At 46.9% G+C, this 23,608-nt stretch overlaps 1 protein-coding gene across 2 annotated transcripts in view; it reads left to right on the plus strand.

Annotated features, from left to right (window-relative positions):
- The window catches only part of ST8SIA2 (ST8 alpha-N-acetyl-neuraminide alpha-2,8-sialyltransferase 2), a 359,568-nt gene extending 337,342 nt beyond the window's left edge, over positions 1 to 22,226 (plus strand). For both annotated transcript variants that reach the window (XM_085644491.1, XM_085644492.1), the window contains exon 6: positions 21,533 to 22,226. In XM_085644491.1, coding sequence (XP_085500617.1) covers positions 21,533 to 21,818 — 286 coding nt within the window. In that variant the 3' untranslated portion in view covers positions 21,819 to 22,226. The remainder of the gene's footprint in view (positions 1 to 21,532) is intronic.
- Positions 22,227 to 23,608: the final 1,382 nt, after the last annotated feature.

The raw sequence follows: 23,608 nt of genomic DNA on the forward strand, positions 1-23,608 counted from the left end.
CTCTTTAAATTTCTGATGCTAAATAATAAGTGCTGGTCCACAAAAGTGAGTGCCAGGGGCCCGAACCAGCAAACACCGACTCAAATTAAGCACTGTTTGTCCGATCAGGCACGACTATGGTTTTAGAGGCATGTGCCTGGTGTTGTTCAGGCACAGAAGGGTGCAGATGGACTTGCCCTAGGCTGTGCAGCCTTGTTGCAGCTGACTTTTACAAGGGGCCAGATGCCTGGCACAGAAAAACTTTCACTTCTGAATAAATTTAGTTTCAAATTAATAATAATACTGCTTTTATTTCTGCCTTTCAATTTAATATTATTGTTTAGTTATTCAGAAGCCACCTCTGTGTCTCTTTTTAAAGTTTTATGGTGGTAATGAGACCAAAGTGGTCTAGAGCAGTCCCTTCATTGACAGGCAGGAAGTAATGTATTCCCTCGGACAACGAGCAACCAAATAATTTAATAAAATGCATTCCGATCAAACAAAAAATGCTGGTATTACCACTAAAACGTTCCAAAACCACGCAGGGCATGCAAATGTCCTATTACACACCTCACACATCCTGTTTAACACCTGAGTGCCGTGAACAACTGGTGTTTACTTTCACCCAATGCAATAGTTCTCCCTTCAAACAAAGTTATTCTGCATAATGTCTGAGGCACATTTTCAACTCGGAAGTTGTTGGTCATTCAAACAGAAAGTAAAACAACGCTGCAGACTAGTGGGACACACACTGGAAAGGCCGTGGAAATTTGTATTAAAATTGCTTAGAAAATCATGTGCCGAGGCAGATACCTCAAATCCAAGTCATATAAAGAGGATGTCACCTCTAAGTCTAAAGTCTCTTTCCTGTCTACAACCCCCCTGGTGATTTTATTGTAGACCTGATTATGATAATCCCATTGTTCTAGAAATATTCAATGTGGCCAAGAGCCTTCAATATCCTACACCCTGGTTGTTAGGTCTTTGAGGAGGGCATGAAGAATCAGGTTGGGCTTGGAGATGGACCCTTTGCGTTGCAGAGTGTTTTCAGTCTCCATGGGCTGCCTTGCAATTTCAATGCTGCTACGATTTCAAAATGATTGTTAAAAAAAATATAGGGTCAAGTGATGTGACGTTTATGACGTCATGAGAGGTCAAGGGGCATGTAATGTCAGTTCCTCTATTCCTCTGGCTGTGATCAAATGACTGACTGGTGGAAAATCCAGCACACTCGGATGGACTTTAACCAGAATTGATGGTGAAACAACCTTATTAAATGGGGAACGCGGCCGTTCCTATAAATGTAGCCTTTTCTCACACGATGTAGCGTTTTGGGACACTGCGCTGCTCATAACAGTGACAGCCACAGTTTGAAATGCAAATGTCGGCTGTACCTGGATCACAAAATTTGCATCGCTTGCCAGCTGGATTTGTTCCTTCATATTTTTAATCAAGTAGGGATTAAAGATTTATGACTAAAAATAGAAATATGTTGCAAATATGATCTACTATCCACGGAGGACAGTGAACTACATGAATAAATCATCCACTCTTGAAGACGATAACAATGTTATCAATCACGCTGAATGTCATTTAAAACTGCATAATATTCAGTGAGCCAAGCAGGCGAAGATGATTTCCGGCTCCAAGTATATCATCATGGACAGGAAGAGCAGGACCGGCGCCTGCAGGAGCTAGCAGAAACCCCGCTGCTCCTGAGGGCCTTGCGCATCCTTTTTAGCTGAACATTTTTCAGAAACCACAAGATCCACCGTCTGTTAAACAAAATGTGACTCCCATAACATCTATACAAATAGACACGCTTGTCTTCTACTTGGATCCTTAAACACAATTCCTTAAAAGACAAGCAGATCTCACTATTAGACCAACACTTTTATAGCTTTCATTGACTTTGCAGGACCTTCCCACATATATTAAGAACAATATCTTGTTTTATTGTTAGTACTCTATACTGGGCATCTATCCTTTCTGAGCATTAAAAACAGCAAGACTTACTAATACCCATATAAATGGTATTAAAGGCTCATTCAGACCCATTCCAGAAGAAGCTGTGGCCTCCACTCCTCTAACAAAGGGCAAAGTGCCATATTTAGACATCCCAGTCAGGCAGGCAGGGGTCTCTGTGCCTTAGGTGGAGCCGCTGGTTCTCTGCCGAGTGGGTTACATGTTTTTTTTATTAAGCGGATACATAGGGTAGTTAATAATGCAACTAGTAAATACCCATTATTTCAACTAAAATAACAGAATTGATTGGAACATTGTGATCTAATGTCGTTTCATATGGACATTAATAAACAATATTGTTCTAGACACACAAAGTGCATCAGACAGGAACTACATTAAAAGATTTCAGTTCAGACGTGCCTAAAAATACGCATATTCTGATATTCGTGTAAACCATGTTATTCAATACTTTAAGTGAAGTGCAATACATTAATACATTTTTTTTAAAGTGCAAACGTGCCTAAGATATGCATATTTTAATATTGACGTAGACAATATTTTTTTTGTCAGTAGCTAAATAAAGTACATAATTTCAGATTCCAATTTCTAACCGTATATCGAAACCTACTGTAAAGTGTGTAACACGCCTGGGATATATAATATTAATAATAATCCACATTTGTAAAGCACGAACAATCACCCGTAAGGGTCTCAAGGCACCGTCGGGAAGATTAAGTAAGCTTATGCCCAGAGTCACATGGTGCTGGGCTAATCTGCCACCAGTGCCGTGGATCCAACCGTGATCCCCAGATTCCGGCGTCAGTCGCCCTGGCCGCGGTGCCACACCTCTTCCTTATATACTATTAATTCCAAGACTGACCTTATTAAAGGATGGTATAACTAGATCTACCAGTGCAACCATGTCTTAATAATTTACCTACAATTTCTTAATTCCATATACTGCCTACAAGGCACCCAATTCCCCCGTTATTATTTAGAGAATCTTACACTGTTGCGTTTTCTATTCCGTCAATGAACTGCCATGAACCAATGAATATTTTGATATCCCCAACCCTTTTTGCGAAGGCCTCCTCAAACTTTTTTTTTGGTTCATCTTATTATGCCACTCTTGATACGTTGCTACTCTAGTTGTCATCCAATTCCGAAAGATCAAGGATCCAGCAACTAAAGAGGCGATCACGATAAATGTGACAGCCCCTTCAGCCAATGGAAAATTCTGCCTATGCCTTAAAAAGCCCAAAAGCGCCACCCCAGCCTCTGGCTCAATCCTTCTCTGCAATCCTAGAGACAAATACTTTTCCCCAGAACTGTACAACCATTGGGCAGGTAAAAAAAGTATGTTCCCAGTTGCTCCCCCCCAGCTGCTGACAGTGAAAGCAGTGATCCTGCGATTCTAGATATATTCTATGGAGGGCCATAGGGGTGTAGTATGCCATCCAGCATGATAAAAAGACATTCTCTTAAAATTTGTGGCTCTTAAGGCCTTATTCCCTAATTGCAAGATCGCCTAACACTGGACCTCGGTAAAAAAGCATTGAGTTGCCATAGTGATCTTATTTAAACATCTTTTTACCAGGTGGCACTCTCCTTGGTTCCGTAGTGATCTGTACCAATTTCCTACCTACCATAGCTTTGTCCTAAATAGAGCTGCCATCGTTGGGGAGGAAACTGTACTGGACTGAAGACAACATTTTTTCAGTGGGTGCACAATCTGCTGGTATCTAAAGACAAAAAGCTTGCATTGATCACTGCATCATGCAGTGGTGGTGCCGAAGGTGATGCGGCTTTGCCGATGATGTGAGTCTTTTGCAACAAGTCCAATCCACGCAGCAGCGGAGATATGTCAGTTCTGCTTGGGGTTGTGCAGGCAGCAGAGAAGATACATTGGTTCAGCTGGTACCACAGAGGCTGGAAAAGCCCCGTATGGCCAATTCCAAGGTTCCTGGACTGGTGTGGCACTACTTGGCAGAGTAGATTCACAGAGTGTAGCTGCATACGCAAATTTGTTGGAACCCTGTTATAACCCTGGGGCTTCCGATCAGGAGGACAGCAAACTAGCCCTTGGAGTAACTCTGGGTTCTGGGTTCAAGTGATGAGGGTCCACAACTTCTCACCCAGGCAAGAGGGCATCAGGCAGCAGGTCAGTAGAGCAGGGCAGCAGCTTCTTCAGAGCAGCAGTTTGACAGAGTGGCAGTCCTTGTAGTAGCACAGCAGTCCTTCCTGGCAGAGTGTTCACTGGTCTAGAAGTGTACTGAAGTGGTGATGTCTGAGATCCTTCTCTTATACACAGTTGTGTCTTTGAAGTGGGGAGACACTTTTAGAGGCATGCCTTTGAAGTGCACATATGCCCTGCCTTCCCTGCCCTAGCTCCAGACTAACTACAGAAGGTATGCAAACTTTTATATGGAGACAGCGTACAGTCTATTCAGGTGAAATTGTGGCTGGGCCCAGCTCCTCCCTCCGATCCTGCAAGGGTTTCGCCCATCAAGTCACACCTAAGCTCCCATTGTATGTAGCTGTCTAGGAGGAAAACACAACTGCCAACTACATCCTGTCATGTGACCAGGGACAGACTGCAGGCACCAAATGGCTAAGTTAAGAGAATGGCAACTTTCTATAGTGGCATTTTCAGAATTGCAATTTAAAATCGGACTTTCTCATAAGTTATGAATTTAAATTAGCATTCCAGAGACACCAAACAGGAATTAGTCATCTCTTCCCACTCTTATAACACTTATCAAATGAAATAAGGCAACTCCAATCTTATCCTAAGGGAGGGATGGGTCTTGCAGTAGTGAAAAACAAATTTAAGAGTTTTTCACTACCAGCACATGTAAAACTTAAAAGTACATGTCCAACTTTTTAAATGCACTGCACCCTGCCCTTGGGGCTGTCCAATGCTTACCATAGGGGTGAATTATATGTATTAAAAAGGAAGGTTTGGGCCCAGCAAAATGTTTACTTTGCCAGGTTGAAATGGCAGGTTAAACTCCACTCACAGGCTCTGCAAAGGCAGGCCTGAGATATGTTTAAATGGCTAAGTAAGTGGGTGGCACAATCCGTTATGAATGCCCACTGATAGCATTTAATTTACCTGCCCTGGTGTATGTAGTGCATTTTACTAGGGACTTCTAAGTAAATTAAATATGCCAATTGGAGATAAGCCAATGTTACCATGTTTTAGGAAAAGAGCACAAGCACTTTAGCGCTGGTTAGCAGTGATGAAGTGGCATATTCCTAAGGCCAGCAAAAACGAAGTCAGCAAAAACAGGAGGTCTGAAGGCAAACAAAAGTTAGGGGGAAACCACGCCAAGGATGCCAGGTCTAGCAGGGTTCTTTTTAGATTTTCAAGTTCTCAACAATATTTTTGAGCGATCTTAATGTATAGTTGGATTTCTTTTTGTGCAGGTTGCTTCTCTAAGCACCCAGATTCTACCCCATTTCCACTGGTAGTTGGAAGAAATAGAGTAATGTTGATGAATTGTGAGCATATTGATAATTCACTATTATTGACTGATCTGTTCACATTTAAAAATGTTCTTTAGCTGCCTTAGTGACGAGGCAGATGCAGGAGATATTGTTCATTCATTAATATCAGCTTGTGCCTTAAAAACCACAGCATGATATGAAGAGAGTGAAAGAGGATGACAGCTTTGACTCATTATATTAAGAGAAGCTTTATGCAGAAAAAGTATCCAACATATGATTTTAGCTATGTATCTTGAGACTAGCTGGACTACTGCATCGACACCAACAAAATGTGTTTTACATCATGGTCACAGGCTCCAATTCTAGCAGGTCCTCTTAGACTTTAAACCTTCTGAGGTCATTAAAATAATTAAAATTGAGTAACACTATGCATCTGTTATTCAGTGCAAGATGCCTCAAGAGGTGAACGTGTGCATTACAAATACGTTATATGCTTTGGATAGGGCCACTAAATATTCTAAATTCCACCATGTGCTTCTTTTCTCCAACCACACTATACTAAATGTCTCATTATCTCACCCTTGCAGGTTTTTGTTTAATTCCTTTAGCAGTATTTTCCGATCTTTCTTATCCTCATTCTCGCTCCCTTTGCTTCCTGTCTGTCGCTCTGGATCACAATCTAAAGCTGAAAAATTAATCCTGGCCCAGAAACATTATCCCCTTTCTTACTTGCAGTCTGTGTTCAGAAAACAGAAGATCAGTGAAGTATGATGCGGCTCAGACAATGGAATTTCAAAGGTGCAGCAATGTTTGTAGCATTTAATCAACTTCACCAGGCAAAACACAAAAGCATGGACAATTACATGCATTGTGTAATGTACATAGTTACTGTTGGACTTGGCCCTTCTGGCAGGTTCACCCCTGAACTTTTTTTGCTTTTTACTGGTGACTTGGTGTGGTGAGTTTTTGGCTTCTGCGCACTTTCCCTGTGTCCCAGGGTAAAGTGCGTGCGTGCTCTGAGTGCATGTGGTGAGATAGGCCTGCCCTCCCATAGGAATGCATGGGGAATGTATGTGTCCCTAGTAGTTCCTGATGCGTGGGGTGTGCAGGCCCGAGTTTGGTATGTGCGGACTCGTGGGAGTGAATGCTGCGCGATGATGTGTGCGGCGTGCGTGTACCTAGTGTGGAAGTGCCACTTCTAGAGGTGGGCACTTCTGTGTGCAGTGTGTCTGTCGCGTGATTGGCTGGTCATGTCATGTGACGGGCTAGGGATTCCCCAGAGTCAGGATGAGTCACCCAGTGGTGAATGGAGAGATCAGCAGCTAGATGGGTGGGAGGAGTACACCTGGGTCCTGAATAGGACAGGGTTTTCCACACACAATGCTGGCCCCGCCCCCTGTGGTGCGACTGACGACCCTAGCCCTGCCAGTGAATAGAGTGAGGGGCTGAGCACATCAAGGGTGCTCCCCAACCAGCTGCGACTGGTTTTCCCCCTCACCCTGAACCCAGAACAAAGGGGTTTGCTGTATAAAAATGGGGCTGTGTCCCCACAGAAACTGTTCTGCTTTTTGGATCCTGACAGGAGGGGGCTGCTGCTGCTGGAGGCTAGGAGGAACCGCCACTTGGGACTGCCTCCCTGCCCTGGAGGGCCCAGTGAGCTGGCCCCTGGCCCAGCCCTGCCCCCTTCCTAAAACTTTGCTGGACCTTCTCTTTTTCTTTTATTCCCCCCAAAGCGCCTGGAAGCGCTTTCATTTTGACTTTCAGCGCTAGGAGCACTTGATTTGGGACTTTTGCTGAAGCCTCCAGCGCCTGGGAGCGCTGGACTCTCCTTTAGCGCAGAAAGTGCTTCCACCTCTGCCCTCAGCGCCAGGAGCGCTTTATTTCTGATAGCGGGTGCCTACCCCGCATACTGGTGCTGTCGCAGGTGCCCACCCTGCTTATTTGCCGTGATTTAATTGGCGGGTGCCCACCCCGCATTGTGGTGTGCTTGCGGGTGCCCACCCCGCTTATTTGTTTATTTTTACAGCGGGTGCCCACCCCGCCGTATATCGCACCTGCAGAGGGAGCCTACCCCTCTTATTGCCGAGTTTTGAAATCACCGCCGCGGCCGGGCTCACAGGAAGTCAGGCGGCCGAGGGCGGGCCTCCGGGACAACCGGAAGTGGAAGGGCGGGAGCCTACCCCGCCTTCGCCGGTGCCGGAGAACGCCGTGACTGAGGGAGGCCGCGGTACTGAAGGAAGGAGCTGACGGGAGCCTACCCCGCGCTCCAGTGCCAAGGCCGAGCCAGAAGCTCAAGAAGTGTCGCTGGTCCTAGCGGGGCTCCCCGGTGACAGTGGGATCCTCGCGTATGGCCCCGAAGCAAGGAGACGCGGAGCAGGAGGTTCAGCGGGAGCCTGCCAGCGAAGAAGTGAGCCCCGTGCATGCTGCTGCCTCCATGAGTGAGACGCCCCTGCAGGAGTCCCGGTGAGTGGGGCTCCAATCCAATTGTTGGGGGCATTGTGTGCCGGCGGACAGCGCTAGTGCACTCCAAACAACAGGGCACAGTTGGTGCAGAGCCCACGAGGCTCCCACGCTTTCGGGGGCATTAATTGTTGACGAGTCCCCTGTGCGGACTCCAACGAAGGGGCATATTATTATTTAGAGCCTGCGAGGCTCAAGGGGCACATTATTGTTTAGAGCCTGCGAGGCTCGAGGGGCACGTTATTGATTCAGAGCCCAGACAGGCTCCAACGACTCCCATAAGTGTTCTAAGGGCCCCGAGGTGCCCAGGCCCCAGTCCCTACAGCTGCCCAGCACTTAGTGGGCAGCTGCAACGTTTAGGTTGTGCAGGGTGCGCCTGGCTTGCGCAGCCTGCGCAAGTCGCGCCCTGATATTATTGGATTGGGCATTTCTGCACCCCTGAGAGGCCAGTTGGCCTGAGGGACAGTTTTTCTGTATTGTGCCCTCCCCTAGGGTACCTGGTGATTTTTATATATGTACTTTGGCGCCTGCGCAATGTCTTTATGATATTCTCCTTCCTAAACTGTGTTTATGCATTGGAGATTGTTTTACTAGTAGTAATTATACTAGTGTGTTCTTGTTTCCTTTCCTGCACCTCTGAATGTGTTTATGCGTCATGTGCTGTACACCTCTAAATGTATTTTATGCATCCTGTGTTTATGTGCTTAGACCCCTACAGGTAGAGTGATACTCAGGTGGTTGTTTTTCTCCTAGTACAGGTGGTGCTGGTGAGGTCCTGATTCCCTGCGCAGTATTTTCCTAAAGTGGTTAGGGTTGCGTAGGTGGTACTTTCTGGTTACCAGTAGTTACTGGTTGTGTGCTATATGTTCTATTTTTAGTGCTACAGTGATTGTATGTGCTACGTTCTAAAATATTATTCCTACGTTCTAAGTGCTATTTCTAAAGAGGGCTAATTCCTGACAGTGGTCCATGTGGCCCTGTCCCCTGTATATATAATCCCTTGTAAATTCTGCCCGTGCCTGTTGGCACATTGTAAAGTGTGTGTTTTTATCTAATGTGTTGTGTATAATACAAAGGTTATTTTTATATAATACCTTGTGTGGAGTTTCCTTTGTGGTGGGCCTTGGGTGTTGTTGCTGGGTGCGTGCGCAAACGCTTTACACATCGCCTCAGGGATAAGCCTGTCTGCTCGTGCCAAGCTACCAAGGGGGTGAGCAGGGGTTATCTTTGGCGTGTAACTTCCTTGCCCTGACTAGAGTGGTGGTTTCTGCCTGACTTTGGCGCAAGCCTTAGCCAACCAGAAATCCCATTTCTAACATTGGTGATCAGCGGTGGGATTTGGACTTGCGTTTGCGCTGTACCGCAGCGGCAACTGGCCACACTACAAAACTCTGCATTTAGATAAATCACATGGTATAGGGATTATTGTTCTAAGTTTTTTTTTAATTGTCATTTCTTTGGAAATGTGTTTTTGTGCACTGTGAGTTAGGTGTCCCTAGCTCGGAAGGGTAGATCATCCCCCTTAGTGCATTGTGTTTCTGGATTCACCAGAGGGTGGGATCCAGTGGTGGCAGCGTAATAGTGTCCTGTACATTTGTCCCCCGCCCTGCGCCCAGAGTTGGTACCTGTGTCACGTGGTGGTCAGGTTGAGGAATCAGGGGTGGTAGAAACTGCCTTACCAGTCCGAGGGGAGGGTTGTGTGTGGATGAGTGGTGAGTGGCACTAGGCAAGTGAGTGTGAGTTCTCTGGGTTAGAGAGCTTGCTGAATCTCTTTGTGAATTGTGTACTCCTGTTAAACTCAGACCCCTAGGTTCCCTGTGTGATCTTTTCTCTAGAACGTCTGCCAGAATGGAGCCTGCTTTTGATCTCAGTGATCTAGTTTATTACAGTATGCAGGAGTTGGAAAGGTTCTGTAGAGAAAGAAACATAGGGGTGAGAGAGTCAGACACTGTGTACGAATTGAGGAACTACATGATTGGATGGCAAGCAGATGAATGGAAACGTGAGCGCAGTGAGGAAGAAAGGGCCCGGGCCTCACACCTGGAGGGTGGTGGGTCTGTGGGGAGCCCTGAAGACTCAGAAGAAGATGACAGTACCTGGACGCCAGTAGAGAGTGAGGACCCCGTAGGTAGGGAGTCCCTTGCTGGGTCCAGCGTAGAAGATAGCGCCTCACCCCTTTCCCTGTCCCCTGAGCGCAGTGGTAGTTTTCTGGATTCCCCAGTGAGGGTGGAGTCCAGGGGGGGCAGCAATATAAAGTGCAGTATAGAGAGTCCCAGTCCCAGTTCCCCGAGTGTGGTACCTTGTTCCCGAGAGGAGGAATGTAGGTTGAAGTTCAGGGGCAGTAAGAAGCTGTCTCACCAGTCTTGGGAGGAGGCTGTGGAGGAATGTCATGATGCCCTGGTGGACTGGTTGGTGTTTAACCCGGAGCAGGATTTGGATGGAGTACTAAATATGATTATCAAGGAGCAGATGCTCAGTAGTTGTTCTCCAGGGTTGCGCCAACACCTGTTGAGGTATAACTCTTTTTGTCCATTTGAACTTGCAGAGGAAGCAGACCGCTGGGAAAGGGCCAGAGGTTCTCTAGTGTCATTAGTGAGTGATTCCAACAATAGTGGGTCAGAGATCCTCCAGCCCAGCGTGGTGGAGGAGGCTCAGTGTAGCCCAGCTAGGTCCCAGGATAGCGAGGAGGGTGTAGGGGCTCACTGCCTGGCTCAGTGGAGCAGGAGTGAGGGGGTGACCGAGGGTCCCCAGACGCCCGAAACCCTGCCTCAGGACTTGGATGGTTTCATGAGGGAACACCAAGTTGGGGACCTAGGCTGTCCTGTTAGTCCACTTGAGGAAGATCTCTTAGTGAGTGGAGGACCTGGAGCACCTGTAACCAGGGCTCCTGTGGTTCTGGAGTCTGGCAGTACCGCTCCGGTAGGGAGGGTACAGGAGTCCAGCGTGAGTGATTGGGGGATGAGTTCCCCAGTGGAAGAGCCGGTGGGTCAGGGACTTCCCAGTTGGGCTAGGATCCCGTGTAGTGACCAGGGTGACACCACTTCTGTTCTGGGGGATCTCCGCGCACTGTCAGGTGGACAGGGGACGGGAGATCAGCGCCAGACAGACAGTCGCTCGACATATGTGTCATTTGATAGCCTCAGGGGGATGGAGTGGAGATCCCCAGAAGTCCTGGAGTGCCAGGCAATTATTCCACCAAAGGTTCTAGGCCGGAGGTTGGAAGGCCAGGTTCGGGATCAGCCTGACCTGAAGGGTGGGACGTCTGTAATCAGCGTCCCGACCAGTTCTTCTTCCAGAGGTACCGCCCAGTTGGTAGGGAGCAGGGCTCTGGAAGGGGGTGCAGAGGGTGGGAGAGCCCACCTCTGCCCCCGGTACAACCTGAGGGGTTAAACCCTGGGTTGGAATGGCGTTCTAGGTGTACCCCTCGCCAGAGGAGGAGGAACCCTAGGAGAAGAGGTAGGGGGAGGAGAGCCTGCCCTGAGACTCCTGGTCCGCCTGAGGGTGTAGACCCTAGGCTGGAGAACCAGTGGCAGTCTAGTCCTGTCTTTCAGAGAGGAAGAGTGGAAAATGGCCGCTATGTGCCAGGGGTTACTACCCCCCACTCTGTGGTTAGGCAACGACCAGTGGCACCTGGGTGGCCTAGGGCCTGGTCTTGGCCGCGGACAGCTTGGGAGTACCAGTGGGGTAGCCCAGTTGGTCCAGACAGTGGTGTTAGAAAGAATTCCATGGGTTCACCGTGGCGTAGAACCGGAGGGTGTCCCTGCAGTTGCGGGCCCGCGTCCGTGTTCTATCGCCCCAAGCAGGGAAGTCCATCACGGTGGTGATTGGGCTGCCCTGCGTTTTGGCTGGAAGGGGGTTGTGTTGGACTTCTGGCAGGTTCACCCCTGAACTTTTTTTGCTTTTTACTGGTGACTTGGTGTGGTGAGTTTTTGGCTTCTGCGCACTTTCCCTGTGTCCCAGGGTAAAGTGCGTGCGTGCTCTGAGTGCATGTGGTGAGATAGGCCTGCCCTCCCATAGGAATGCATGGGGAATGTATGTGTCCCTAGTAGTTCCTGATGCGTGGGGTGTGCAGGCCCGAGTTTGGTATGTGCGGACTCGTGGGAGTGAATGCTGCGCGATGATGTGTGCGGCGTGCGTGTACCTAGTGTGGAAGTGCCACTTCTAGAGGTGGGCACTTCTGTGTGCAGTGTGTCTGTCGCGTGATTGGCTGGTCATGTCATGTGACGGGCTAGGGATTCCCCAGAGTCAGGATGAGTCACCCAGTGGTGAATGGGGAGATCAGCAGCTAGATGGGTGGGAGGAGTACACCTGGGTCCTGAATAGGACAGGGTTTTCCACACACAATGCTGGCCCCGCCCCCTGTGGTGCGACTGACGACCCTAGCCCTGCCAGTGAATAGAGTGAGGGGCTGAGCACATCAAGGGTGCTCCCCAACCAGCTGCGACTGGTTTTCCCCCTCACCCTGAACCCAGAACAAAGGGGTTTGCTGTATAAAAATGGGGCTGTGTCCCCACAGAAACTGTTCTGCTTTTTGGATCCTGACAGGAGGGGGCTGCTGCTACTGGAGGCTAGGAGGAACCGCCACTTGGGACTGCCTCCCTGCCCTGGAGGGCCCAGTGAGCTGGCCCCTGGCCCAGCCCTGCCCCCTTCCTAAAACTTTGCTGGACCTTCTCTTTTTCTTTTATTCCCCCCAAAGCACCTGGAAGCGCTTTCATTTTGACTTTCAGCGCTAGGAGCACTTGATTTGGGACTTTTGCTGAAGCCTCCAGCGCCTGGGAGCGCTGGACTCTCCTTTAGCGCAGAAAGTGCTTCCACCTCTGCCCTCAGCGCCAGGAGCGCTTTATTTCTGATAGCGGGTGCCTACCCCGCATACTGGTGCTGTCGCAGGTGCCCACCCTGCTTATTTGCCGTGATTTAATTGGCGGGTGCCCACACCGCATTGTGGTGTGCTTGCGGGTGCCCACCCCGCTTATTTGTTTATTTTTACGGCGGGTGCCCACCCCGCCGTATATCGCACCTGCAGAGGGAGCCTACCCCTCTTATTGCCGAGTTTTGAAATCACCGCCGCGGCCGGGCTCACAGGAAGTCAGGCGGCCGAGGGCGGGCCTCCGGGACAACCGGAAGTGGAAGGGCGGGAGCCTACCCCGCCTTCGCCGGTGCCGGAGAACGCCGTGACTGAGGGAGGCCGCGGTACTGAAGGAAGGAGCTGACCGGAGCCTACCCCGCGCTCCAGTGCCAAGGCCGAGCCAGAAGCTCAAGAAGTGTCGCTGGTCCTAGCGGGGCTCCCCGGTGACGGTGGGATCCTCGCGTATGGCCCCGAAGCAAGGAGACGCGGAGCAGGAGGTTCAGCGGGAGCCTGCCAGCGAAGAAGTGAGCCCCGTGCATGCTGCTGCCTCCATGAGTGAGACGCCCCTGCAGGAGTCCCGGTGAGTGGGGCTCCAATCCAATTGTTGGGGGCATTGTGTGCCGGCGGACAGCGCTAGTGCACTCCAAACAACAGGGCACAGTTGGTGCAGAGCCCACGAGGCTCCCACGCTTTCGGGGGCATTAATTGTTGACGAGTCCCCTGTGCGGACTCCAACGAAGGGGCATATTATTATTTAGAGCCTGCGAGGCTCAAGGGGCACATTATTGTTTAGAGCCTGCGAGGCTCGAGGGGCACGTTATTGATTCAGAGTCCAGACAGGCTCCAACGACTCCCATAAGTGTTCTAAGGGCCCCGAGGTGCCCAGGCCCCAGTCCCTACAGCTGCCCAGCACTTAGTGGGCAGCTGCAACGTTTAGGTTGTGCAGGGTGCGCCTGGCTTGCGCAGCCTGCGCAAGTCGCGCCCTGATATTATTGGATTGGGCATTTCTGCACCCCTGAGAGGCCAGTTGGCCTGAGGGACAGTTTTTCTGTATTGTGCCCTCCCCTAGGGTACCTGGTGATTTTTATATATGTACTTTGGCGCCTGCGCAATGTCTTTATGATATTCTCCTTCCTAAACTGTGTTTATGCATTGGAGATTGTTTTACTAGTAGTAATTATACTAGTGTGTTCTTGTTTCCTTTCCTGCACCTCTGAATGTGTTTATGCGTCATGTGCTGTACACCTCTAAATGCATTTTATGCATCCTGTGTTTATGTGCTTAGACCCCTACAGGTAGAGTGATACTCAGGTGGTTGTTTTTCTCCTAGTACAGGTGGTGCTGGTGAGGTCCTGATTCCCTGCGCAGTATTTTCCTAAAGTGGTTAGGGTTGCGTAGGTGGTACTTTCTGGTTACCAGTAGTTACTGGTTGTGTGCTATATGTTCTATTTTTAGTGCTACAGTGATTGTATGTGCTATGTTCTAAAATATTATTCCTACGTTCTAAGTGCTATTTCTAAAGAGGGCTAATTCCTGACAGTGGTCCATGTGGCCCTGTCCCCTGTATATATAATCCCTTGTAAATTCTGCCCGTGCCTGTTGGCACATTGTAAAGTGTGTGTTTTTATCTAATGTGTTGTGTATAATACAAAGGTTATTCTTATATAATACCTTGTGTGGAGTTTCCTTTGTGGTGGGCCTTGGGTGTTGTTGCTGGGTGCGTGCGCAAACGCTTTACACATCGCCTCAGGGATAAGCCTGTCTGCTCGTGCCAAGCTACCAAGGGGGTGAGCAGGGGTTATCTTTGGCGTGTAACTTCCTTGCCCTGACTAGAGTGGTGGTTTCTGCCTGACTTTGGCGCAAGCCTTAGCCAACCAGAAATCCCATTTCTAACAGTTACCCTTCAAAGGGGGTGGTCAATAGGTGGTATGGTACCCCATAGCACAATCCATTGAGGATAAAGCAGCTACATTGGATTTCTTTAAAAAGGCAAGGCATTTTACAGCAGCAAAAAGGAACTGTGTTATATTTATGAAACAGTATTGTATCGATTCAGATTCGAGACATGAAGTTGGGAATGGAGTACCTAAGAACGTACGAAAATATGAACTGTTCCGCAACTTCGAACCACATTCCCCACTCTGGTGCTGTTTACATTATCTCTTTCCTTAAATATTTTTACTTATCGAACAGGGATCCAAATATACATTGGTAATATTATAGCAATATTTTGGTAAATCTCTGCACTCTTGAAACAAGATGTCAATATAGGGTGTTCAAAATTGACAGAGGTATGCACTCTGTCCAAGTAGGGACCACAATCCTAGTCAGGGTAAGTAAGAAACGCACTAGAGGTTAACTTGTGCTCACCCTTAGCAGTCAGGATAAACTTAAGAGGCAATGTGTAAAGTATTTGTGCACCACAACACAAGTAACACAATGAAAACACCACAAAAAGATTCCACACCAGGTTAGAAAAATAGACAATCATTTTATAAATAAATCAAGATTTAAACGACAAAAATCCAATAAGTAAAAGTAGAGATATTCATTTTCAAAGAATAAAAGTTTTCTTAGCGCTTAAAAGCAATAAGTGCCTATTGGGGTTTTCTGGTCGTAGCAAAGTCAAACATTCAGGCCGACTGCAATGGAGTGCAGGCCAGATACAGGACCCACACAGGCACACTGAACAAAGTACCTTGATCTGAGTCACAACAGTGAGATGCGGGTGATATCCCTGAGTCTCAGACAACAGGAGGCAAGCCAACAAGCCTTTGGAGATCACTCTTGGTTCAAGACAGATTCCAACTCTCCCTCAGCAGGGTCAGAGAACAGCAGGCAGCAGGGCAGCACAACCGAAATCAATCCTTCCAGGGTAGCAGTCCAGCAGAGGAACAGTCCTTGTAGCAGCACAGCAGTCCTTTTGACAGAGGTTCTATACAGGTCCAAAAGTGTCTGATTTGGTTGTGTCCGAGACCCCGTACTTATACACAGTTGTGCATTTGAATTGGGGTTAACTTCAAAAAATTGCACGGAGGTCCTTACTTACCAGCCTGGGCTCCAGACCCCCATCAGGGGGTAATCAACTGCCTTTTCAGGTGTAAGTGTCAGCTCCTCCCTCCCATTCTGCCCAGGACCTGGCCTGGCAGTTTGGGCTGCACTGTTCCCATTGGACGCAGGGTCAAGGCTGATTTGCACATGGCTGGGTTCAAACTGGAATGGCATGGGGACCAAACAAAAGATGGATGTAGGCCCAGATCTCTGTATTGGGGTGAATGTAGGATATTGTTCTGCATTCTGTCCATCAATTGTTCTTTTTGCATTTGTCACCCCGTGTAGGACGGGTATGTCCAGATGTGGGTCCCGTGCTCTCAATTCCACTGGAATCAAGCTATCCTGGCTGATGAGGGGCGAAACCCCTAAACCAGTCCTAGGATGCTTGTTCCCAGTCCAGGGAGGACCTGGCCCGGCAGTTCGGCTGGACTGTTCCCATTGGGCGCAGGGTCAAGACTGATTTGCATATGGCTGGGTTCAAACTGGAATGGCATGGGGAGTGAAAAAAGATGAATTTAGGCCCAGATCTCTATACTGGGGTGAATGTATGACATTGTTCTGTATTCTGGCCATCAATTGTGCTTTTTGCAGGATGAGCCATAAGCATGCAGATGTACACTCAGACATGCCTAACCTTCCTTTGTGTGTGGATGGCTAGAGGGAATGGACAGTCAAGCTGTCACATACCCTTGACGTGTATTGGAGACGGGCTGCAGGCACACAGAGATTTAAGAGCAGAGAAATCCCCACTTTCTAAAAGAATATTCAAGAAAACAATGGTTCTCATGGACAATGTAAAAATACTTAATAGATTGTAAGCACAATGGCAAATAAAACTGAAGTAGACTGCAGAAGAAGAAACTTTATACAGAACACCATAAAGAGACCAAATACTGTTTTGCAGAAGAAATAGTTTGTATTGTAAACACGCAGACAGTGCTCGGTGTCCCATGTGAAAAAGAACAAACATAACAGGGGTGACAAATTGAAACATAGAGCAGGGTTTCTTAATGCATCTAATGAACAATGTCACAAAACGGACTTCTTTCGATTTTGAAAGGCCTGATACAGTTTGTTATAGTATGAATCGATGACATTTCGACCCCTTAAACAATCGGTGTGTCTCATCAGGACTTTGGAATGGGGAATACCTGTAATGAGACAATGGAAATCTAAGTCAGCAAGGGTACAGTGAGAAACAGAGAGGACATCATTTATAAGGCCATTGCACTGCTGGTGCATCACTTATTTTGACGCACCGCCGGCATAGTGTGCCTGCCCATATTTACAAAGCCACATAAAGTCACCCTGCATGACTTTTCATGGCCTTGTAAATATGGGCCCCTTTCACGCATTACTCTGTGTGAAAGGGACGATCCATGGGTGTTCCAACACAACATCCATGTAATCTGACACATTCCCAGTTTTACAAAGTTTAGTAAAGCTGGCAATGCATCAGAATCCTATGCTTCCCCAGGGGAGGTGTAGGAGTAGTGCAACAAGGAGAAATACTTCTATTTCTCCTTGTTTTTTCCTCTTTCTATGCGTACTGCAGAATGCAGCATGCATAGAAAGAAGAAAATACCATCAATAATTGTTTTTGTGCAGGAAGGGACACCTTTAGGGGTCCATGTTTTCAATGAGGTGCCAGTTTCTTGTAATCGGGTTGCGAATCTTACTGGTATGGGTGCGGAAAGTGGTTATGCAGAACATTTTGTCTACAGAAGTCTTGTTTTGTGTGGTTAATATTTCCTCTTTGAGCACGTTTGAGTGAATTGGGGAAGCCCCTCTACACAATAAGCCAAGAAAAAGAATCAGCATAAAGAGGAGATAAGCAGGCAAAAAGTCTGGGGGGAGACCACACTAAGATAGGTTTAACATAGGGTAGGAGGTTAGAGAACAATTTATATTTTCTGCCACCCAAAAAGAGTTGCTTAATTCAAGTGCATAATGCCACAGTGTATATTTGAGTCATCTGAGCCCACTGACTCGTTTTTATGCATATCAGTGGGTTGTCTTGTTGGGAAGTGAATCACTTATTCTCTGATACAGGGGTTGAAGCAGTTATCTCCTTCTCATCATCTATGTGACTGCTGTTACAACTCTTTTCTCAGAGTAGCATGGTCTGTGCCTACTGCTATGTGTCATTGCTTGACTGTTGTGGTGCAATTTGCTTTTCAATTGTGTTTTTGTTGAATGTAACTTAAAATATGTACAATATAGTACCAGTGAAATTGGCTCCCCCACTGCCAAACATTTTTTTTTCCTTGTTTGTGACATGCAGCTCCCACTTGGCATGGGTAGGGGACTTATCAAGCCTTGACGCCAACAGGGAGAGGTGGGACACACGACTTACAAGATCACAGTTTAACATATTGACGTAGAAAATGCTCACCATGGAACCAAGAATGGAAGAGTAGCAGTTGTCACCCCTGAAAAAGAGGTCTCTCAAAATGATGGGGCCGTATCATGAATAATTGAGCTGACAGTACAGAGCATAGCAACTGTTTTTGTGAGCGTACCTTTTACCCGATATTGCTTCAAGTTAGAGCATTATTCAGGGCACAGCTCTGAAGTAAATAACAGGTATTACTTCTTATCCGGGTAAATCAATGCACTTTAGACAGTGCAAGTGCATAAAACAGGTGCTCCTTTCTGCTCTGAGCCAAAACAACAGTTCCTGATTGGCATCATACTGATTTGTAAAATATTCTATGAATGTGCTTTTCTGTCCGTGCACCTCTGACCCTTACAGATCTTCCCTCACAGTGCACATTACCTCTGCAAACATCAATTCCAGAGTCCAGCAAAATGGTGGGTCGCCACACAAAATGGCCGGCTATATACCCCCCCCAGCCCAAAAGTAGCCCAAGGAGCCCAACCAGCCCAAAGGAGCCCAAGACCCGGAAGGGCTACCCCCGTGCTCCGGATGCCCCCCCCGGCCCAAAACCCCCCGGGAGGGCGAGCCTCCTGCTGGTCGGCCGCCCTCCCAAAGCCCTAGTGTGTGGTAAGAGGCTATACAGTACATTATAAAGTTGATTTTTGTGTAAATGTGTATAAATTGCACATATTTACAGTGTGAGATAAGAGAATATATAGTACATAAAAAAAGTTGTTTTTGTGTAAATGTGTATAATTTGCACATATTTACAGTGTGTGGTAAGAGGCTATACAGTACATTATAAAGTAGATTTTTGCGTAAATGTGTATAAATTGCACATATTTACAGTGTGAGGTAAGAGGATATACAGTACATTATAAAGTTGATTTTTGTGGAAATGTGTTTAAATTGCACATATTTACAGTGTGTGGTAAGAGGCTATACAGTGCATTATAAAGTTGATTTATGTGTATATATTGCACATGTTTACAGTGTGAGGTAAGAGGATATACAGTACACTATAAAGTTGGGCTTTGTCTAAATGTGTTTCGGTTTCACATACTTACAGTCTGAGGCAGGAGGATATAATCCAAATGGTTCCACTTTCTGATCAAATAAATAAACTTGTGTATGCACTCGGGTTTCCAGGCTCAAAATCAGCCCACGACAACACGTCAATCTGATGAAAGGCTTGGGATTTCCATCTCTAGTTCTAATAATGAAAGCCTACTGCCTCCAACAGGCCATCATCACCATGTCACAAGCCAAGAGATGGAAAACAACTGAGCCCGCCTCTTGCATGCTAATCAGAGGGTTGCCAGCTAAACTATGTGCACCACAGCTGGACCAAAAATGTGCATGTCTTGTAGGTTAGGGAATTCTGCATTTTTAAATATGTATGATTTATGCAGTGCAAATCACCCACTGCACCCACTTTCAATCCTCACGAGCAGGCAGCTTCAAACACAATAAATTATGCAAAACAGAACAATACCTAGACAGATCCAGGCCTCATTTTAAATGTACATAAATAAATACATCAACAGTAGAAGGATTGGGCTGAAGAGTCAAGCAATAGAATTCTGACACGCAGGGTGAACATGTCTATTCCCTGGTTCAGGTGTCTTCAAAGTGTGGTCTCGGATGAGATCCACCGGGAGGGAAGGTGATGGGGAGGTGGAAGGGATGTACAAAGTAGCCCAATGCTGAAGCATGAAGTATATTTGAAGCTACTTCAGCAACTTCACAGTTTCCTCTGAAAACAAATCGTATTTTCACCAAGTACTGGGTAAAGTCTCCTTTGCAAGAAACGATAACTGAGCATCGTTCAAATGTTAAATATGCAATTGTAAGCAAATAGAGGGGAAAACTGAATTTAAACATAATTTTATACTAGATTTAATGTTAGAACGTAATGCAACACAGAGTGGAGTTTTAGGATTTTAACTTTAAGATGGCCTCGTCGGATTGCTTTTGAAATCTATGGTTTCCCTATAATGTTTTAGTGTAATCAAGTGAAAATGACCATTAATTATCAGTTTTGTTAACATCTCTTGCGCCAAATACCTACACCCTTATAGCTTGGTCTCCATATTTAACATTTCATAGAATCATTTCGAGGTCCTATGTGGTCTTGTTCTATCTTTAAGAATACTCCACATGAGTGGCTCTCAGCATGAATAGGTTTGAAGACCTGTGTCGTGCTGAACTGAGATAGGCACCAATAGGACGCTTGCTGTGGCACATAGTGCCCGAAGTACTAAAGGCAGTTCACAAACTAGCATGCACAAATTACACACCTGTGTTAAATATCTTCATTTTGCAATCACCTGATGTGCTAATCATTTCAAGAGATACCAACAAGAGGTTTTAAAAGCTTCTGCCTCATCAATATTAGTGAAACTAGAGGCCATTTACACCCCCTGGTGAATGGCTGCCTCCGAGGGATGCCTTTCCATTTATGAGATATCACCTCCACTTCGGTGGCGGTAACTGATCAATGGTTTGCGAGTCCAAACGCAAACAGGCGGGAGACACCCCTTTCACCCGCTCTTATTTGCTGTTCGAAAGAGGTCTCTGGACAGGGAGGTGCGGCAGCATAGTGGATTAGTGCCTTGATGGCGCCTTGAACAGAGTCAACACTACACAGAAATCAGTGCAGAAATAGTCAAGCCATTGACTTCCGTAATGAGCCTGGACAGTTAGCAGTTCCGCTAAATGGATGAGTTGGTGAGTCAATGAGCATGAGATGGAATGGCGGGGAATCTTTCCTTCTATCGTAATTGCAGATCAGGAACAATAACTCCGCAGGAGTCTCGTCTCCGCAAATTGAGATATCACTTTCAATGCAGACTCGAGGGCTGGCGCCTTCCCTCTCGCTGATTATTCAGTTGTAATTTGCCGAAAGTGGACCCCTCGCCCCTTGGCTGCCAGCCGTCATCCTCAATTACCAGTGAGGGGCTCTGTGCACTCTGTCCTCGGGCTTCGCGCCAGGATGCTTTGGGGCCTGCTGTCCGAGGATTCCAACTTAATCTGTTCTCTGACTGCATGGGTTCAAAGACAAGCGTCTTGTGAACTCTTTCTACTTTGATTCCATCCTTTCCCGGACCATGACATTTATATGACATTATGTCATGAATTACTGTGAGTCAGAAATAATACCACGAAGCAGACAGAGCGTGGAGTTTAGCCTCACCCCCTGCTGTCAAGCACAATGCAGTGACTGGGCACTGGAAAGTAAGCTGCAGCCATTCAGTCTCCAAATAAAGGGATTGTGTTAATCTCTCGGAGTCTCATCATCACCATGGTTCAGTTAAGTAGGCAGGCATGTGAGATGCTTAGTGTGTGTGTGTCCGTGCTTGCCGAATGAATAACACTTCTTTTCATTCCCCCTGCAGGTATTGGCTGACTAACAAAGTTCACATCAAGAGACCAACCACCGGGCTGCTCATGTACACCTTGGCAACACGCTTCTGCAACGCAATCCACCTGTATGGGTTCTGGCCCTTTCCCAGAGACCAAAATCAAAAGTCTGTCAAGTACCACTACTACGACAGCCTGAAGTACGGCTATACGTCCCATGCCAGCCCGCATGCAATGCCTCTGGAGTTTAATGCCCTGAAAACCTTGCATCAGCAGGGGGCTCTGAAACTTACAGTTGCTCAATGTGAGGGAACGACTTAACATTCAGTAACAGAACATTTTTCTTTTGGTTCAGAGATGAGAAGAAGATGACAAAGAGGATTGTGCACTTCATTTTCCAGATCTGTAAGTGCTAATCCCCTAATGATGATGTACATCCCCGTGGTGTATCTTCAGCCTCAGGAGCTCTTTTGTGTTCCACCATAACTTTGGCACAATGAACTTCTTCCCAAGGTGGTGCCTCCCATCAGACTAACAGCGAGGGATTGCTGATAGTATATGTCCTTGGGCTAAGAACTTGAACATGATGGTCGCATTCCATGGGAAGCTATGTGGTTTGTAATTCGACTTGACAAAACGTCTGCCCAAGGTGAACTTAGTGCTGCTGGGCAGCGTGGATTGCTGTGCAATTTTTATGGAATAAAGGCACTGAAAGGTTTTTCAATAAAATGTGACATCCTTTTGTACACCAATCTCTGCCTCAACTCAGAGGTAACTCACAAGTATTTAATACACAATTCATTATAGAAAACGTGGAGTGCTGTCAACAATGCAACCAATAAATGCTCATCCTGGTACCTTATCCTAACATGAAGTTGGGAACAAGAAACAGGCTGTCCTGGGGTCCAGATGTTTTCTTAGGAGCCCGCAACCAGTGCTTCCAAATGCCATTGTTGCTGAATTCCAAGGCCGCCTGATTCTAATTCCAACTCATGAATCTTCCTTCCACCACTCTACACATCTCGCCTCTTCTCTCACACTTAAAGAGTCTATTTCATTCCTCTTTCTCAATTTGTCACTGTTTTCACATATATTTCAATTTGTCCTTCTTTCAGTCTTCCTTTTCTCCATTTCACTCTTTTACTTTGGGTCAAAGTTTGAGGATAAAATGTATGTCCCAGTGCCCAAAAATGAGTGTCAGTAGCCACAACCTGCAACCAACTGCGGGGCATATCTACAAGGCGGCGATAGAAAATTATCGCAGCTTTTGCAGCCGTTTTTGGCCGAAAAGCGGCGATAATTTTATCGCTATATCAGCAAGGTCACACTATCGCGTGAATCTTTGCCTTAGCCGCTGGTTTTCTGAACGCCCAGCTTTGCATCTCTAATGAGATGCAAAGTGGGCGTTCCTTCCTGAAATAACTGGAGAAATGTCGCTAACCGACATTTCTCCAATTATCAAGGGAATCGCTAACAAGCATAGCGATAAGAAAAGTAGCGCTAACCATGGTTATCGCTACTTTCCTTACGCCTGCTTTTCAACTGACTTAGCCATGATATCCTATGGAAGGGGGATATCATGGCTAAGTCTGCCTTGCCCTATCAGCAAGCTATCGCCAAACGTTGTACGATTATCGCTAGATTTCCAGCGATAATCGCACAGTTGGCAGCTTGCGCGTTGAATTTTATCGCTTTGGCGATAAGCGTTGCTGATAGCACGCCCTCTCCGCGATAAAATTCAGCGTTGGCCGGCGATAATTATCCTCGCGCTAAGAGCGCTGAGCGATAATTATCGCCTGGCCTTGATGATATGCCCCTGCATAGGTTAAACTCTGGATAGAAGTCAATGCTCATTGGCAGGAATAGGTTTCAGTTTAACAACATTTTCACACATATTTCCAAAAGCTCTAAGCAATTACAGTGCTTTGAGTGGGCAGATACTCGCAGTCTCTGAGTACCTAATCTTATGTAATTTGATGCAGAGTGCCAACACGTTTGAGCACAGATGCATTACCATTAATGGAGCAGACGCTGCACTTTTCAGTACAGGCACTTGAGGATAGTTCGTGCCTGTACTTCTTGCCATCCATTTCAAGCACTGATTTATGGCA

Source organism: Triturus cristatus, chromosome 3_1 (genome assembly GCF_964204655.1).
Source record: "Triturus cristatus chromosome 3_1, aTriCri1.1, whole genome shotgun sequence".
Classification (NCBI taxonomy): Eukaryota; Metazoa; Chordata; class Amphibia; order Caudata; family Salamandridae; genus Triturus; species Triturus cristatus.